The 18,963-nt window shown below is 41.7% G+C and overlaps 2 protein-coding genes and 1 long non-coding RNA gene across 3 annotated transcripts; 1 reads left to right on the top strand and 2 right to left on the bottom strand.

The window, feature by feature from the left end:
- The first annotated feature begins 2,812 nt into the window (after positions 1-2,812).
- On the top strand, positions 2,813-6,014 carry LOC111593078 (kelch-like protein 22). The gene is made up of 5 exons (XM_023305665.2): positions 2,813-3,242; positions 3,311-3,759; positions 3,816-4,641; positions 4,706-5,071; positions 5,146-6,014. The coding sequence occupies exons 2-5, from the start codon at positions 3,646-3,648 to the stop codon at positions 5,604-5,606; spliced, it is 1,767 nt and encodes a 588-aa protein (XP_023161433.1). The 5' UTR covers positions 2,813-3,242; positions 3,311-3,645; the 3' UTR covers positions 5,607-6,014.
- A 580-nt stretch (positions 6,015-6,594) lies between these two features.
- LOC111593077 (mitogen-activated protein kinase kinase kinase 7) lies at positions 6,595-13,135 on the bottom strand. The gene is made up of 9 exons (XM_023305664.2): positions 12,659-13,135; positions 12,302-12,601; positions 12,061-12,240; positions 11,763-11,898; positions 11,517-11,698; positions 11,048-11,452; positions 10,924-10,972; positions 6,977-7,464; positions 6,595-6,908 (listed from the first exon to the last, which is right to left on the bottom strand). Exons 1-9 carry the CDS (start codon positions 12,725-12,727, stop codon positions 6,714-6,716), a joined length of 2,004 nt encoding a protein of 667 aa, XP_023161432.1. The 5' UTR covers positions 12,728-13,135; the 3' UTR covers positions 6,595-6,713.
- A 2,555-nt stretch (positions 13,136-15,690) lies between these two features.
- LOC111593075 lies at positions 15,691-17,614 on the bottom strand. The gene is made up of 3 exons (XR_002751015.2): positions 17,374-17,614; positions 17,253-17,320; positions 15,691-16,211 (listed from the first exon to the last, which is right to left on the bottom strand). It is a non-coding gene; the product is annotated as an uncharacterized LOC111593075 (long non-coding RNA).
- Positions 17,615-18,963: the final 1,349 nt, after the last annotated feature.

Raw genomic sequence — 18,963 nt, 5'->3', positions numbered from 1 at the left:
GGCTGTTGTGGCTGTTGCTGTTGTGGCTGTTGCTGTTGCTGCTGTTCCTGTTGCTGCAATTGTTGCTGCAACTGTTGCTGCAACTGTTGCTGCAACTGTTGCTGCAACTGTTGCTGCTGCTGTTGTGGCTGTTGTGGCTGTTGCTGTTGCTGCTGTTCCTTTTGCTGTTCCTGTTGCTGCAATTGTTGCTGCAACTGTTGCTGCAACTGTTGCTGCAACTGTTGCTGCAACTGTTGCTGCTGCTGTTGTGGCTGTTGCTGTTGCTGCTGTTCCTTTTGCTGTTCCTGTTGCTGCAATTGTTGCTGCAACTGTTGCTGCTGCTGCTCCTGTTGCTGCTGCTGTTGCTGCTGCTGTTGCTGCTGCTGCTGTTGCTGCTGTTCCTGTTGTTGCTGTTTCGGTTCCTGTTCTAGTTCGCGCTGCTGCTGTTGCTGTAGCTGCTGCAAAGGCAGCGGCTGTGGCTGTGGCTGCGACTGCTGCTGTTGCTGATGCTGCTGCTGTTGTTGTTGTGGCTGCTGCTGTTGCTGCTCCTGCTGCTGCTCCTGCTGCTGCTCCTGCTGTTGCTGCTGCTGCTGCTGTTGCTGCTGTTGCTGCTGCTGCTGCTCCTCCCAGTTGTAAGCAGCAAATTTCTGTTCAACACTTGATGGCGCCGGCATCCGCATTGGCGTATAGAAGTTGGACAACATGCGCTTCTCTGGCTGCATGAGATTGCCGCCGTAGCCAGCGAGCAGTGGCTTCATCATGGGCCTGGGCCCACGCGGCTGGCAGTTGATCGGCGCCGGGCAGCGCGGATGCACTGGCCCCTGGCTATACGGGCAGGTTTGACGCGTGCGAAAGTCGTGGTGATGGCGTCGTGGCCGAAAGCCGCCATTCTGATTCGCCGATCGGTTGTGGTGCCGATGGTCGGGGAACGGTGTCGGCTGGCGTGGCCAGACGCTGCGAAATGGTCGGCGAAAATCATTGGAAGCCGCCAGCCGGCTCGGCGGGCAAAATGCAGATCTGCCCGTTAACGGGGTCATTGCTGGCTTGAACGTCGGCATCGTTGAGGTGCTGCCCATGGCCTGATCCACGCTGGGCATAGCTGTTGCTGCTTCCGTTGGCTTGCACGTGGACATGGCTGTTGATGGGAGCTTTGGCGAAATTGTTGGCGTAATTCTGAAAGTCGGTGGGGGTATGGGTGTAGGCGTGGGCGTGGGCGTGGGCGTGGGTGAAGGTGTGGGCATTGGTGTGGCTGTAGGAGCAGGTGTTGCTGTGGGCGTCGGCGTGTCTCTGGGCGTGGCTGCGGGCGTGTGTGTGGGCGTGTGTGTGGGCGTGTGGGTGGGCGTGTGTATGGGCGTAGGCGTTGGAGTGGGTGTGGGTGTGGGTGTGGGTGTGCGCGCCATCGTTGATGTGGCCAATGCTGTTGCCTTGCCCTTGCCCTTTGAGATTGGCAGTCGGGTTAGCACCTTTGCAGGCACAGGTGGCCGTATACTGTTCGGCAAATGCAGCGGCTCATCAATAATGCCAGTGGCCACCACCGACGCCCACGATGTAGATCGTCTCGATGTCATCGTTATGACGGTTACCTATTCAATAGGGATAGCGTAACTTCGTGCTGCGTCCACAATCATTGAATTCCCTGACGCTGGGCTGGAATGTGACCCTCCGGAGGCTCCAAGAGACCCGACCACGAGTCCTTGTCAAGTGCTATATCTCAGAGCTGTGTTTCGAGTCGTTTGATTAGCACCAAATTGTGGCGAACTATGTTCGAAAATGTACAAAACGATTTTCAGGCAATTGACAAATAATTTCAGGCTAATCAGATTAACAAATCAATTTTTTTTTTTTTTCATATTTATTCTACTCTGCTGCTTTCAGCATAATTTTTATTAATCAAACGAAAATTTATGCAAAAGACCTCCCTTTTCGCAGATCGCTTCTAGATAAACCAAAGCTTGAGGTAAGCCTTAATATGGAACATAATCTTTAACTTGCTTAAAGTTACCAAATTGTAATATTTTTTACCCTAATTGTGCTGTTTTAATCTATTAATCTAAATAAAGAAATACAAAAAATATATTATTTAAATCGCAATACTTTTTACTTTATATATCTGAACTGAAATGTGTATTTGGATTCTTTTTGTTGCGTTGCTAGTAAAAGCTTTGAAAAGAAAAATTAATTTACTGCGAGACTTTCAGTTCCCCACGAAGTGAGCTTAAAAGCAACGCAAGCTTTATTTAATACGACAAAGCGACAGCTAGTGTAAAAATAGCAAACTTCTCATTTCCAGCAACAATGTAGCAGAGAAACAACGAAAGCTTTAACAAAAGCATAAAGCTCTAAGCTCACACTGAGGCTCCATCTAGCGAAGCAACTTATCAAGTTTGTTTCGCTTTCATACATTTGTTCAATGCAAACATTCTCAGAGCCCGCAGATCGTGCAATTTTTAAAAATAGTAACAATAATAAGAATACATGTTAAGCAGCATATAAATATATAAATAAATTGTACATTACACTTACGACAATATACAATTCTTTAGTTATATTCAGCTGATGACAAATAATTCTGAGTTTTTTTTAGCTTGTGTATTATGATGTCTAACACTATTGTCGAGTAAGTCAGAAATTAATTTTCTGACATTGTTGGCACATACATACAGAGGGAACTGTCACCTGGAAGATTGTGATGGCATTGGCATATATATGTTAACAGCTTAAGTGTACTCGAATAAAAATCAAGCCCAACATCAAGAAGAACTGATTAGAAAATAGCAATAATAATAAATCTATTCTGAATTGCCGTTAATAAAGATAACATACCTTATCGGACAAATGGCAACATTAATCAAATGTGCAATCAAGAGGTGTGTTGGTAAATGCCGCAATGCAGCTATGTTCAGCTGTTTACGATTCGCCGCAACAGCGAAACGTTAGCCAACACCTTAAAACTATTGATATACAACGATATACACACACGCACACACACACACACATACACACACTCGCATACCTATAAACAAGCGCACACTTTCTTTCAATACAAAAAAATAAAGACGAGATATTTTTTGTAGACGGCTGTTGCAAAAGTTCTCAAACTAAATTCAAGAATACGAGCAGTTACCAGCAATCAGATAAATATTAAAATTTATATCCATATATAACAATATAAAGCCCTGTGAATTTGACGGCTGCAAGATCGAAATTCCACGGAAATAACATTCATTTTTCTAATAGAAATATACGTGTGTACACACACAGACGTACGTATATATATGCGCATATATATATATTTATATATATATATATATATATATTTGTATGTATGTAGTTGCGCACGCACATAAGGCAACAGCTGGTCGCAATATTGTAAACATTAAAACTCAACTACTGCCCGCCCCGCAAATCGAACAGTTCGCTGCGGCTCTCAACTAAAAGATTTCATTAATTTTTAATACCTATTCATATGCGTGCGTGCGTATGTGTGCGCCCTCATCTAATTGATAATCGCTGCCCACTCGCAACTGGAGCATGCTGTCGTAGCCAGGCGTCATCACTGTCAGCGTCAGCGTCATCATCACATTGAGTTGGGCTCTCGGGTTTGGGTCTGGGTCTGGGGGAGAGGCGAACAGCGCTCGTCACGTTTGCTGATAAGCGACGGTCAACATGTCCGCAACAGTTTCACCCGGTGAGAAGAACCTGTTGCGCGGCCTCAATAAGCTGCGCTCCCAGGGTAAGCTAACAGATGTGACGCTTATCGTCGAGGATCATCGCTTTAAGGTAACAAACACATCATCTAGCTACTGTCCAAGCTCTATATATATCTATGCATGCAGGCCCATCGCGTAGTGCTGGCGGCCAGTAGCGATTACTTCTGCGCCATGTTTGCGGACTGTGCCATGATTGAGTCGCGCAAGGAGGAGATCACACTCTATGGTGTAACGGCGCGGGCCATGGGCCGGATCATAGTCTATATATACACATCACTGCTGGAATTGAATGTCGATAATGTGGAGGAGACGCTAGCGGCGGCCACTCACGTCCAGGTGAAGGAGGTGATCGAGCGCTGCACCGTCTTCCTGGAGCAAAAGATTAGCATGGACAATTGCTTGGCAATAGCGAGCATGGCTGAGATTTATGGGCAACTGGCGTTGGCAGAGCGCGCCTTTCGCTACATCTGCGCACACTTTAAAGAGTTCGCAGCCAGCAGCGATTTCAAGGACGTCAAGCTGGAGCAGCTGCACTATATACTCTCCAGTAATTATCCAATTGATGTCAGCGAGCCGGAACTGGTGCGTCTGCTCTGCCGCTACGGGCTCGAATTGCAGCTGGAGGATGGTGCGTTGCTTGAGCTGTTGCGCCTCATCAAATGGCAGTATATCAGCCGTGAGGAACTGAAAACGCTGCGTCAACACAACTACTCGCTGGTCGAGGAGTATCTGGCCAGCATGCAGGAGAGCAGCAGCGGCCAGGAGACCATCTCAGAGGCACTCGAGCACTGCCTGCAACAGGGCCAGGGGCCCACGAATATGCGCGGCATGGAACTAAGTCTACTCAAAATTGGCGGCTTCGAGTGGAAGGGTCTGACCAATGAGATTATGTGCTTCTCGCCAACCAAAATGAAGTGGTACGAGCTAACCTCCATACCGCACATTGATCAATGTGAGCAGCAATCGCGCCAGCTATATTGGGGCAGACCTTCATGCATTTCTCTCTCTTCTTTCAGGCAATTTCGGCACAGCCGTGCTCAACAATGAGCTCTTCATTGTGGGTGGTGCCTATGATGTTTGCCTCAAGGAGTACATCCATCCATTTGGCTTCCGCTACTGTCCGCTGCGCGACTCCTGGGTAACCATAGCGCCCATACAGCTGGATCGCTGTCGATTCTCGCTCAATGCTGTTGGCAAACAGCATCTCTATGCTGTCGGTGGCAGCGTGGAGTACGACGATAACTCAGAGGAGGCACTGCGTCGCATGTCCAATGTGGAGCGTTACGATATCGTCACCAATACATGGACCTATATGCCCAGCCTGCAAGAGAATCGTAGTCAGCATGCTGGCGTCGTTGTCGGCGACAAACTCTACATATCAGGTAGGACCCATATATATAGTCTATAGCGAAGGCAAGTCCCTTACGAAAGTGTTTTCTCTCTGCTCTTATCATAGGTGGCATTCACTTGGCCAACATACTGTCCAGCACATGGTGCTTCGATACGAAGACCGAGCATTGGCAGGAGCTGGCACCGATGCCGACGCCCTGCTGCGACCATGTTCTGGTGGCTATCGACAATCGAATCTATGCCTGTGGTGGCTGGCACGAGACACTGCGGGAGTCACGAGTGCTGGTGGAGCACATCTATGCGTACGATATCAAGAGCAATACGTGGAGCGTGGAAACCAAAATACCCGCACCCAAATTCTATTCGGGCGTTACCTCAATGCGTCGCACCATCTTCTTTGTGGGTGGACTGGACTCCACCGAATCTATAGATCGCGCCAGCTCAGAGACGATGGCATATGATCTGGACACCGGCAATTGGTGGCATCGCAAAGACTCATGGGATACACCAAACGACGTCTGGGAATCCACATGCGTTGCCATCTATGTGCCCAGCTTTGACTCCTAGCATCGCGTTCCTCAGCGAGCCTCCATTGACGAATTTACACGACATCTAATAACATAATATGCTCAGCATATCTATGTATATATCGACATATATATATTTTTATATATATATAGAGAGAGAGAGAGATAGAAAGCCCTTAAAACCACGCTTGTGTTTATGAACCCATATTACACACTGTACAGAAATGAAATGTGGCAACTATGGCCATTAAAAACAATTGTTAATAGCAGGTCAAACGTTCGAATATTTAACTACTATTAGACAAATATTTAGAAGACGATTTATAAATAAAAATGTAACTCTTTGTTAGTAAAAATTAAAGCCATCTCCGAGTAATCTCTGGCGTGGACTGAATGAGTAAATGAATTGCAATTGGTTAAATTGCGATGCATTAACACATATATATATATAATAAGCTTTGTTATATATCTTCAAGGTAACAATAAAACAATTAGAATTTTAGTTCATAAGAGCGCGTCTCACATTTATATGTAGTATATATATATATATATATAAATATATATAATTCCCTTAAATTAACATCAAATTGAGTTCAGCAATCGCGTCTACTCGAATTTCGTTGCAAGCTTGAGTTGAATGTAGTTAATCTTAACTAGCAAAATTGATGAACATAAGTTAAATGAAATATTTGATTATATCTAAATGTGAACGCATATTTGCCATAGGCGTGCAGCGAGCAATAGCCGATACTTTTTATATATTTTTGGTAAACGTCCTCTATATCGTCATACATGCATAACTCTACAATGACTTTCATAGTAAATACATATACACACACATATACACATATATATATATATATATATATCTATATATGTATACATGTGCAGCAATAAAATCTTAAATGGCTAGAAACAAGAAACATGGCTAAAAACTAGACACTTAGGCGTCTCTAAAACATATGTATATATAGATAGATCAGATCTAGATGCTATGTCTAAAACACAAGAGAAAAAAAAGACTAAACTTAAGCACAGTTACGATTACAGTCACGTGTTACAACTAGAGTTTAAAATATGCTTTAAATTTAAACAAATACATAAGGAAATACACAGCTATTTGGTAAAGTGGAGTCCACAATGAAAGCTATGTATTGTGATGCGGGGCTATAACGACCCAACCATCGTTCTCTACGGTATCGCCGCTGACGATGCCACCGGACAGCTCTTGGCTGCTGCTGACCACCGGCGGCTGCTGGCGCGGATGGTTGGGTGCTAGTCGGTTGCCAGGCAGCTTCTCCCACTGCTGCTGCAGATTATTGTAAAGGCTTTGGAGGCCCTCCTTTAGCAAGAAAAGAGAAACGTGATATAGAAGGGCTACAAGAAATGCTTTAAGTTCAGGCTGCTCACCTTGTCTTTGATTTTGCGTAATATCTCCTGTTTCTGTTCGCGCTCGATGCGATCCATTTGCAGGATCAGCTTGTCCTTGAAGTCCTGCGCGTAGTAAAGGTTCGTGTCGACGCTCAGATACTCTTTGGCCATGTGCCGATGGTCGCGATAGATTGCCTGCGATTCGGCATTGTTCGGTATGGGTGGCTCTGGCTGCAGTTCTGGATCCAAGATCTCCGCTAGCGACTGCTCCGTGCAGCCACAGCCGGCATCCGCATCCGCATCCGCGCTCGCATCGACATTCGCATCGACACTATCATTCGGATTACCGGCACTGGCAGCGTGGCTAAGCAGTCCATTTGATAAATAGGTTTCGTTGTTATTAGAGCTATTGTTGTGGCTATTATTATTATTGTTATTGTTTGTGAGGTCTGTGGGGTTGTTGCTGCTGGTCATGATAACTGGCTTTGTGTCTGTCACTGTCAGCCGTTCCCGGCCATCACTTTTAGCTGCAAGACAGATAGACAAAAGCATAATAATTTAGAATATAGATAATGCCAATAAAATACATATACATATATATATTCAGTTGTTCTATTCACATACTGTAAATGATCCAGCAACTGTGCAGATCGTTCGTCTGCTTGGTGGTGATCAAGGCGCGCGTATCGCACATGTTGATCGAGTCAAGTTTGCTTTCCACTTGCACTGAACTACTTTAAATTGGTTAGTATCGTTGCCCAGATCTCTATATGCACTGCTGGATCATTTTTTAGGTGTAATTTAAGAGCAGAATGTGCCCAGCATTAAATGTTTTCCAGAGAGTAGCAAATCCTGTGAACTCTCGCTCTCTATCTCCCTCTCTCTCTCTCTGCTTTACTCTCGCATGTGTTTGCTTAAGGCTGCTGTGTGTGTGTGTGTGTGTGTGTGATGACGTATTTTCCACTCTGAGATGTGTGCTAGTTGCTTTTCTTGGTAAAATTGGAAAAATCAAAGTATAAACCACAGACACATCAAGCAAATTATTTTCAAGCGAATTTTTCCGACGCTCTCCCTCTCTTTCTCGCTTTGTTTTTCTCTCTAAATTTGTCTGCGTGTTTTTCTAGTTTTGTATATTGTTTATTTGTTGTTGCTTTGCGATTTTCTTAGTAATTTCACAGATTTTCATTATTTGCTTTAGCTTTTGGCGCCCTGCTTGGGCGTATGGGGCGTATGATTTATGCGGCTTTGCGGGGCGCGTTTAGTCTAACGCCCGGCGATGACAACAATTGACGATATTTGGAACGTTGCACGCTGCACGAACTTGCAGTAGCATTGCGGCACACAAGATCAGCACGGTGCCCAAACGTAGACTGAGCGCACGGGCCACTGTCTGCCGCTATCCAAGAACAATATTCGCTCGATTTCGCTCGACAAGCCGAGCAAGAGGTAGCACAGCTGGCCAAATGGCTGATGAGCACACACAATTGTGCCAGCCAGGAGAGTCAAGCATTGGGCCCACAACACTATGTACTATTAAAAAGCAACAAGCAGCTAGGCATGTATCATCAGCTAGATGTGCGGCTCCTTATACTAAACATTGCCATATCGAGCAGATGAGCATTTGCTGAACACTCACGGATGAATAATGCGACTGGCATGTGGTTGGGAAATCTCCGCTGCGATAAATGCCAACGGCAACGCCCCAACACCACAGTCCCGTTCTGCCCCGCATCCTCCCCATCCACCACCTCTTTAGGCCCCCCGCATACACCACGATCCTGCTCAACCAGAACGGCGTGACCCAACACAAAATTATTTTGCTGACTAGATAGGTCGGCGCACACTCACGCAGAGATAGATCGAGAGAGAGAGAGAGAGAGATCTTTTGAGGATGTGAGCTATCAAAACACGGTCCACCCGAAAAAAGATTCATCTTCTGCGATCGCTTGCTCGTGATATCGTCCCCGTGCCCATTAAAATGAAAACTTTTTTCGCTCTTCTAGCATTTATTGATATACACATGTCGGCATATGCATATATCTATAAGTCTATATACATCTGCACTATATACATATGTATAGACTCGAAATAAAAGTGATGACTCATTGGTCAATATGGTTGACTGCCGCGGGTTGGCCAAGAGCAGTGGCTGGGGCAGTGGGGCAGGCTTTTGTGGCTGTCCGACTGTCAGAGCCCCGCGTCATGTTTGTCGCTCGTTCACTCTCACCCTCTCTCTCTCCGCGTGTGTTTGTGTGCGCTATTTTGGCATGCCGCAACCATTAGTTGTTTTTCTTTCAATTCTCATTTTGTTGCTACTTTCTATGTGAAGGAGGCGACTGTGGTGACGGTGCATGTCAGGGCTATAAATCTAGCCGAAATTGCCAGCCAGCCAGGCTAGATAGTTAGCCAATCCACACAATACAATAATTGTGCAAAATGTGCAGCAATGACCAAAATAAATACCCTAACTGACTTGGGCATATTTAATTGCTGATCAATTCAGAGTATCTCAGTGAATTATTATAATAAAACTTTGTTGTTTCTCGTCTACTCTTAAGGTAGACAAGCGAAAATGCTCTAGGGTAGGCACTGCCTGACTAGCAGTTACCCCTACTGCCAGTTGCAATGTAGCAAATAAAGGAAAATACTTAAAAAGTCCAATACTCTGCTTACAATTCACTGACTGAATGAGTCTTATATATTTTATAAGCAACAAGCTTGTTTATCACTTATTCAACTATCGAATTCTAAGTCAATCGATTTAAAAGATGCCAAGATTAGCGTAGAAAACCATAAAAAAAACCATTGAACATGTGTAAACAGGGTATAAGGTTTTTGAGTGAGCATATGCCACATGCAGGACTGAGTAAGCCCTTGGTTCATCAAATATATCTATTTCAGGAACACATATCATATTTCATAAAGATTCTCCAAATATGTTCATATAACATATACAGCAGGAAGCTAGAAGGATTGGCGGGCCGCTCGTGCCTCAATAGGTATTTCATAGTCAGGCACTTAATTAAAAAAACGACTTTAAACTCTATTTTAAAATATCTGTGTAAAATTATACTGAAAACGTGATTCATATGCCTTTAACGATGCTTGCAAATGGCATAGAAATGTCAATTTTCAGACGAACGAGTGCGAATGTAATGCCTACAGCCGGACAAAGCCGGGCACTGTATATTCACATATACTAAATGATATACGCTAATATAATATATACGGTATACAGTAAATAGTATACAGATCGTAATATAGAATGCTATGCCGAAATCCACTCGAGACTTTCTGCCTAAGCCTTTACATTTCTATATTTGTGCATCTTTCATATATAATAATCTTATCTTATAACAAGTGTGTATCTATTTCTATATCTAAAGGTGCTTAAGTTTTTAGATAAATATTATTCAGGTTTCCATTTTTTATAAAATACTACTTTTAGATGATCTATTTCTTGCCCCAATCGCACTTGGTGTGGGTATTCTACTGGCCAGCGCATTATTGCAATTTCAATTCGGTGTCTGCTGCATGAGCGCATCGCATATTTATAAAGTTGGCCGCCTGAGACGTTGGCAATTGCAAAATGTTTTAAAATGCTTTTGCATAATAAAAACAACGCAACGACTAATTAAACAAAAATCGAGCGATTAAAATACGAAAACATTGGGGTTAAAGCGAGATAGCCAACGCATTGTTTACATACGATTAAGTGTTGGGCATATTGTTATTGTTATTGTTATTGTTGGTGTTGCTGTTGCTGATGATGGTGCGTCATGCTGTCGACCCCAACAGCTGCGAGACTCAACAGAATGCAAGCTAACAATTCGTTGAGCTATTTGCAACAACTACAACAAATTTACATGCCGCAATCGTGCTCATCCAAAAGAGCGTGCTAATGTGCGTGTGATTCACTCGCACAGACAATCAGACGACAGCGACAGCGACAACAACGATGACAATAGTTGCAATCAGGAACTCACCATGCAAACTGCTACGGCTGCTCTCGCTGCGATGCAATTCAAAACCATTCTGCAAGTTAACAAATTTATAAATATATCTATTCATGTGCATTAACCTCAAATTCGTATATTTTGTTCGACATACCGCTTCAACGTCCAGAGTAAGTTGTTCCATTGGCCTGCTGGCCATTTGTATCATGCCATTGCGTATAGTTTCCAAGCGCTTCGATGCTTCGGCCGATGATGTTAGATTGAAGCTATCATTTTGGCTCTCGCTGCTGTCCTCTTCGGGTATGGCATCCCAGCGATTGCTGCTGCTCATATGGAACAGCCCATTATTGTCAAGTTGGCCCGAATTGGTGGGCGTTATTTCTGATGAGGTATATTCGTTGTTGCTGGAGCCAGTGCCCAAGCCAGTTTCGATCTCAGTCGCAGTTCCACGCACATTGGTGGGCGTTAGCTGTGTGGACGTCAGGCTCCTATCACTGGAGCTATAACTTTGGCCATCATATTGAGCGGCCACCGTTCCGTCACTCTCTTTGGTCACAATCTGTAACGTAAAATGTGAATAAGCGAAGCTCCTGCTTTTTGGGCAAGTTTTACTTCCAACTGACCTGCTGGTTGACAAACGCATACTCTAGCGGCTTATCGGCGCCATCATAGTCTTTGATAATCTCATTCATTACGCCCACAATATAGTTCATCGATGGCCGATCCTCGGGCGTTGTTTTCCAGCAAGCTGTCATGAGTTGCTCAATGTTCTTGGGACAATTGTCAAGCAGTGGTGGTCGCTCGCCTTTAACGATAAAAGTTCATTATGATGAACGCATTCTAATTAGTTTGTAATCGCACTGCCTTACCCTTGTATATCTTCCACTGTATGGTGTAGGCGTTGTCAATATCCTTGAAGGGCTGCTGCCGTGACAACATCTCCCACAGCACAATTGCCCAGCTAAAGATGTCGCATTTCTCTGTATATTTGGAGCCCTCAAATACCTTTCCAGGGAAGAGGATTAAAAACAGTTTAATATAATCTCTGCTTCAAATGGCCTAACAACCCAGTTACAATGTAGTAACGGACTATATATCTTAAAATCTAGTTTAGTGAATAAAGAAAATGCAATTGAATGAGACTGACTGCATTTAACTCCAGCTCACCTCTGGCGCCATCCAGGCAGCGCTGCCGCGGTTGTTTGTCATCATGGTGGACTTGTCGGCGACAGTGCCAAAGTCGCATATCTTCAAATTGCGCCCTTTATTGGTCAGTAGCAAGTTGAGCGGCTTCAGATCACGATGTATGAGTGGCTTGGGCGTCATTCTATGCAGGTATGCGACACCCTGAGCAATTGTAATGCACATTTTACTTGTTTCATATTTTAGAACGGGTATTAGTAATTACCTCTGCACATTGGCGTGCCCAGCTCATGGCATGGGCCAAGCTGTAAGCGGGTTTCACTTTGCCATGCAAGAAATTGTGCAAGGATCCGCCCTCGGCATATTCCATAATCAGATATGTCGCCTGCTGGGCCAAGCAGATGCCATACAGAGCAATGATGTTGGGATGCTTAACACGCGACAGCTGCTTGACCTCCTTTTCAATGTCCTTCTGCTCGGCGCTAGCAAAGAACTCCTTGACGGCAACCAACTGATTCTGCCAGATAGCCTTACACACAACACCGTACGATCCATGGCCGACTTTCTGTAGGTAAGGAATGAATGATCAGATTGAATTATGCAGGCATACAATAACCCTCACCTCGCCCAGCTTAATTTCGCTGAAGTCAACATTGGTCGCTTGCACTGCATCTGGCGAAGAGGCGGCCATCACCTGCTGCTGCTAGCGTACTTTGCTGCTGCTGCTGTTCCTTTTCAATATTGAGCCTCCAGTGGCTGCTATATCTGCTGCAAATCTTTGTATGGAGTGCGCCGTTAGCTATTGTTGCTGGATCTGTTTTGCAGCCTGCTTTGCTTATGTCAACCAGCAGTGAATCGCTGCGCACATCTTTCTAACGGCTAACTACGGGGCTTGCCGTTGACCTTAACAATACCATTGGAAACTGGAACAACGACGGTGCACTTGTACAATTACTTTGCGCTGCAATTTGCCTCTTCAGTTTACTTTTTTAACAAATATTTCGCATTTTTCTCGTTTTTGGCCTTTCGTTTCGCTGTCTGGCTAGTGGTTGGGACCTCCAGAACAAACATCGATACTATCGATAGTATCATAGAATAGTGTGTATTGCCGCCACAACATATCGAGACTGCTATACATCCCTTATTTTAATACACAATATATCAACCAATAATAACACTTCACTTATGAAGATAACACCATTGTATGTTATTATAAAATATATTTTCCTCAACTATGAAATATATTTTCTGTTATTAATATTATATATGCATATTTATGTATTAAAATAATTAATTAAAAAGTAGCAACTTAAATATTGGTTCACATTTTTTAAAATCCACAATTTATTTATATATGTATCTGCTGAACTAATTCAATTTCCACTTATACTACCGATTAATATAAGTTGTAATAACCATTGGCTCATCTCCAAATCTTATCGACATAGAAAAACATATCGACCATATTTATCGCAGTTTTAGGCATCGACTTATTCATCATATCGATATTTTTATCCATCCCTAACTCATACGTTCAAGCGCTCGCTCACCAAGCGGATGCAATTTCGGACAAAAAGGAAAAACCATAATTTGTTATTTTTTTTTTACGCTCGTATTACACACTGCAAATGCAAACAAATAAGTTAACTGTGCTAAAATATACACACATTGGTGATAACAAAAATCGAATGCCTCAATTACAACAAGTGTGCAGCCTGTGGCCCGCGTGAATCGGAATCGAAAGTGTGCGTGTGTGAAATTTGCTTTTGTAGCAAATAAAAAGGCGAGTAAAAAAAGTGCGTCTAAATATATGAAAAGAAAAATTGTGATGGTTGTGAGGGGGATGGTTAGGAGAAACAGCAGTAGCCAGCAGCAGCAGCAACAACAACAACAGCATTTCCCCACGATTTTGCCAAAGTGTTGGAGGCGACGCCGCCAATTAATGCTCGTGCGGCCGCCTTCATCGTCGTCGTCGCCGTCGCCGCAGCCATTGATGCCGACGCCAGTGTCACCGCAGCAATAACAACAACAAACAGAAACAACAACAAATGCTGCAACGTGAAAAAAACGAAATGTCAAGCTTTTGCAAAGTTTGCATATCGAGAAGACGCACATAAAACTCGCTTTATTTTTTGGTTTGTTTTTTTCTTCTTTTTTTTTAGTTTTGCTTTTCATTTCTTCTTCTTCTGAATCTTTTTTTTGTATGTTTTCATTGAAAACGAACAAGTTCAAGTGAAATACATAGTTACCAAAGCACAAAAAGAAGAAGCAGCACCGCTGCCCCAACGGTGTAGGAGCAAAGAGAGTCTCAGCTTCATCATTATTATTATTATCATTATCATTATCATCATCATCATCTCCATCTCGTCCACATACTCTTCTTTTGTTTAGGATGTGTGCGTGTATTTTTTATGCGTGCACGAACCATGAGGAAGAGGAAGCGCTACCAAATATTACTGTGCGACTCATTCTCTCTTTCGCTCTCTCACCGTCTCTCTTCGCACATGTGTGTGTGTGAGAGAAAGAGAATTTCCATTGCCTGCTTCTGGCTAAGACTTCGTTTAGTACTTAATCTTGATACAGTTATTGGCGTTTTACTGCTTTTTCGAGGGTATTCCAAACGTAATATCCACTTGATTTCTGTCTGTTCGTACTCATCTTAAAGCATTTATTGCAGGCAGATAAATACTTATAGATTACAGGGTATCTTCTAGTCGCAACAGTGCTCAATAGTTACGTTTGGTTAGTCTGTTTTTGAAATTACATTGATCTTTTGTTTATTTGTACACTATTTAAATGTATTCTCGTCTTGATGTTAACATAAACAATCGAAAGAAACAAAAACGTTTTTATGTACTCCACTTCACTTGTCTCTCCCATTCCCGTTTTGTTGCGTTTGGAGTTACGTTCGACATTATTCTTGTTGCTGTTGTTGTTGCTACCGCTGCTGCTGTTGTTGCTGTTGTTGGTATCTTTTACGTACACACACACAGGCACATTTCGAGTTTGTACATAAACAGCGAAAGTTGTCTTCCTGCTTTTTTCCCATTTTGTTCCTCAGCGGCATTTTGAAGTTTTTGCCTCGCTCTTGCGATCAGCTCACAATTCCTGTTAGCAAGGGCATATGCAAATTTACTTTTGCGACCTTCTGCACTCTCTCTCGCTCTCTCTCTTTCTTTTACAACTTTTGCTGATTCGCTCTGTTAACTCTCTTTCTTTAAATAAATAGATGTTATGTATTTATGTCTTCATCTCTCTCTCTCTCAATGTAGCTGAGAGACCTCGCCAAAGGACAGTCTACTCTACTAAAAATGTAGCAACAAAGTAAAATAACTGTAATTAATTCGAATTTTTTACATTTTCATTGCAATAATAGTACTTAATCCAAAGAGTTATATTTAATGAATGCATATAAGACATGACTCACAGAACTCACGAACTCTCTGCTTAAAGTCATAAATAACAATGGCCTGAAAACGTCCCTTCTCTTTTCATGCTTTTGCATACTCATCTCGTAATTAGGAATACGAAATGTAACCCAAAACAAATTAAAAAGATACAACGAATAACCCAAGAACATACCAGTAGTAGTATATGCATTCATACATATGTCTGTATAGATATATATATATATCTATAGGTGTTCACTGAAAATGATGTGAATAAAGAGTGCCGATATCTGTACATTTTTCACGCTCCAAAGTTCAGCTGGGTAAGTCAGTGTCCCTTTCATGTGCATACAATTTTCATGACATTGTTGTTTTTGTTTTTGTTGTTGTTGGTCGAATTGGCTGCAGTAATTGCCAGCGTATTTATTTCCTATGCAAAGCGCCTTGAACTCGCGATACAAAAACAAACAAAAAACTACAACAACAACAATGAATGTTGTTAAAGTAAAAAAGGAAGGTTAATCAAGCAACTAGCCAAGCTTGAGCGATTGTCCGTTCGGCCACTTGGTCTTCGCCTGGGCTTGTTGCTGATTCCATGCAAAAGGCGAAGGCAGCTTAGTTCCCAGGCCCGTTAATCCAACTTACATGTATATGTATGTGTGCATAAGTGTATGTATTAGCGCTGTACTTCAAGGTTTTATGTAATTGTTAATATAATTTTGTTGCTGTTGATTTTTATTTTCATTTCTAATACCCTGTACAAAGTGTAAGTGTGCGTTGGGTATCCTGAAAAGAGAAAAATAAACATTTGTTAATCCTCTGAAGTTCACAACTGTCTGGAACACACGAAGTACTTGTCGCAGTTACCTTTAAGACTTAAACAATACCAGACTTAAGTCTAAGACATACATATGTTGGCCTATGGCAACTGATAGAAAATTAGTAATTGTAACTCAATAACTAGAAGCTGTTCGTTAAGTTAGTTTTCACTGTAAATATAATTTAATACGTTATTTAGCTTAGCTTTATGTAAACTTTGTATAGGGTATCTGTTGGTCAGACAATTGTGCATTGTGCACTTTGGCTTGCTTATGTTTTTCTCCATTTGTGCTTCTTGCGTGTTGGTCGAATTCAAAAAACGACAAAAGCAACAATGCAAACAACAACAAGGTGATTTCTTACAATCGTGATTTGTCGACAATTGTTGTTGCTGCTGCTGCCTGTCTGTCTAACAGTTGTTGTCCGTTATTATTAAGTATTAGCCAACTACATTTGACCCAATGTGTTGATAAGTGTAATTCATTGCGCATTATATGTAATATATGACTTTCTATAAACATATAAACTGATATATATGTATATATATATATATATATATATATATATATTGAAAAGAAAACCTCTGTTTTGACCTTATCTATGTCAATGTTGGCTTCATCAAATTTCATTTATGACCAGTCTTATCTATAATGTTGAAGTCTAGATAACTAAAAATTAAAGTAATAAAAAAACGAATGCAATCACATAAGTTATTCATATAAATAATACTATATAAAGAAAATATATATAAAAATATATAAAATAAAATAATATATAAATATTTTTTTTAATATTTGACTTCAATTTTACTTTCGTAAAATTTCAATTCCCTTTACAATACTCTGTCATTTTCTGTTCCATTTATTCTTATGCCAAAATCTCATTGACCTTTCACATAGTCTAACAATATACCCCATGCTCTATCCCACTGTGTGCCTTGCACACTGACCTGTCGCCCTCTGGCGGCTGCAATTGGTACTGCTTGCCAATCCAGTTGTTATTACTCACATTTGCGTTGTTGCTATTGTTGTTGTTGTTGCAGTTGCAGTTGCACTTGTTGGCCATTTGTCAACTGTCTGTAAAAAGCGTGAAATTTACAACGTTCTACAATTTAAATACTAGAACTAACAATTTGTTACTGCTATTGTTGCTATTGTTATTGCTGTTGCTGTTGCTGTTTCTATTTCTGTTTCCATTCGCGTTGTTTGCTTGTTGTTGCATGACTGAAGAACACGATAAAGGTATGATGACATAACCCCACATGCACTTTATGCCTCGCGAGCGCACAACGAACTACAAACACAACAGGGCTTAGGCTCCGATAAAAATTCCGATATAATGCGCAAAAAAAGTAATCATAAAAAAAATAAAAAAAATATATATATTGTATAATTTTTGTATTTCTACAATGAAATTAGGTTTGTCATGGCGTACAACAATTTCTGATATTCATGTCATGCTTTCTCTATGAATTTCAATTTTTACATATGCTCAGCCCAGCGTTAAGCTATCTTCTCGTCGGGCACTTCCGCACTCTTACATCTGCTGTATGCAAAGCTGGAATATTTGAAACATCATTTCAATGTAGGGTTCGGTATATCCTAGTCAGGCATTCCAGCCTATTTGTTGGGATATTGTTTAGTTGGGCATTTTCGATCTGTTACTTTCTTTGTGTGTATAGAATATATCAAAAATCATTTCGGTGTAAGAATCGATGTGTCTCTTAGTCACTTTAGTCTAGCGAACATTTATTTATTCCATAAGAGCAATAAAAATGTTTTTGAAACATCAGTCTAGCTTTTTGCTTAGGGTATATCTCAGCTGAGCACTTCCGCACCCTTAGAGACGGCGTATCTCCTAGTCAGGCACTCCCACTCATTGTTCTCCTTATAAATATGCATAACTAGCCAACAGCTGATATTAAAATCAAAATTCAGGGTATATGCTAGTCAGGCAATGCGCTCTAGAATTTTTTTTACTTGTTTTGTTGTTGTTGTTGCTGTTCTTGACACATTTCCGGTGATCTTCAGTGTGTGTGTGTGAGCCTGAGTCTGTTCTCTTAACTAGCTCGATTGCTTTTACCAAGCACTTGTCATGTCTTGCACTTGCCTCAGTTCCGTTGAAGCGTCTAGTCAACCAAAGTTTGTCATTTCATTAGAAATGTACCTTATCGAAAGAAAAAAAACAAAGCAAAATAAGCAAAAAAAAATTAAAAAACTATAGAAAAAATACCCTTAAAAAATGGAAAATAAACTAAAAAAAACTTTTGTATTTTAACAATTAATATTTGATTGAAATTCATAAAAATGAAAAGAGTTAAATATTCCAAAAAATTAAATTTTTATCATTTGTTAATTCGATTTCTGAGGATGTCAAATGTGGAGAAATATTATTGAATAAGATTTTAGCTACTTGATTAAGTGAATATCTTTAATTATCTTGTTGTGAGAGACAGCGATTGTGATTGAGTGTCGCAGTGAAACCTGTTTGCAGATAGAATCGTTGCATAAGAACTGAGCTCTGCACAGCTTCCTGCAGTTGGGCAAAGGCGTCCAGTGATAAACATGGCCCAATAAACAAATGGCACAATCCAACGCAATCAGCTGCCTTATCAGCTGACCAAACAAAGAAAAAATTGCACAAAATTGTATGAGAGAGAGGAAAAAAGAAAGACCATGGACGCATGACAACTTGGACAGGACGGGAGCATTTGTGGAAA

Source organism: Drosophila hydei, unplaced genomic scaffold, assembly GCF_003285905.1.
Source record: "Drosophila hydei strain 15085-1641.00,03,60 unplaced genomic scaffold, DhydRS2 tig00000211-arrow-pilon, whole genome shotgun sequence".
Taxonomy (NCBI): Eukaryota; Metazoa; Arthropoda; class Insecta; order Diptera; family Drosophilidae; genus Drosophila; species Drosophila hydei.
The sequence above is the reverse complement of the archived record's forward strand: the minus strand, read 5'-3'. Positions and strand labels throughout refer to the sequence as shown.

What these genes read in the sequence shown, in the direction of transcription:
- LOC111593077 (XM_023305664.2), bottom strand. Translation starts at nt 12,727, where the DNA reads ATGGCCGCCTCTTCGCCAGATGCAGTGCAAGCGACCAATGTTGACTTC. An exon ending in GCGAAATTAAGCTGGGCGAG is followed by an intron (nt 12,602 to 12,658) that starts GTGAGGGTTATT and finishes CCTTACCTACAG; the next exon opens with AAAGTCGGCCATGGATCGTA. An exon ending in ATGCGTTTGTCAACCAGCAG is followed by an intron (nt 11,453 to 11,516) that starts GTCAGTTGGAAG and finishes TTTACGTTACAG; the next exon opens with ATTGTGACCAAAGAGAGTGA.
- LOC111593078 (XM_023305665.2), top strand. Translation starts at nt 3,646, where the DNA reads ATGTCCGCAACAGTTTCACCCGGTGAGAAGAACCTGTTGCGCGGCCTC. An exon ending in TCGAGGATCATCGCTTTAAG is followed by an intron (nt 3,760 to 3,815) that starts GTAACAAACACA and finishes CTATGCATGCAG; the next exon opens with GCCCATCGCGTAGTGCTGGC. An exon ending in CGACAAACTCTACATATCAG is followed by an intron (nt 5,072 to 5,145) that starts GTAGGACCCATA and finishes CTCTTATCATAG; the next exon opens with GTGGCATTCACTTGGCCAAC.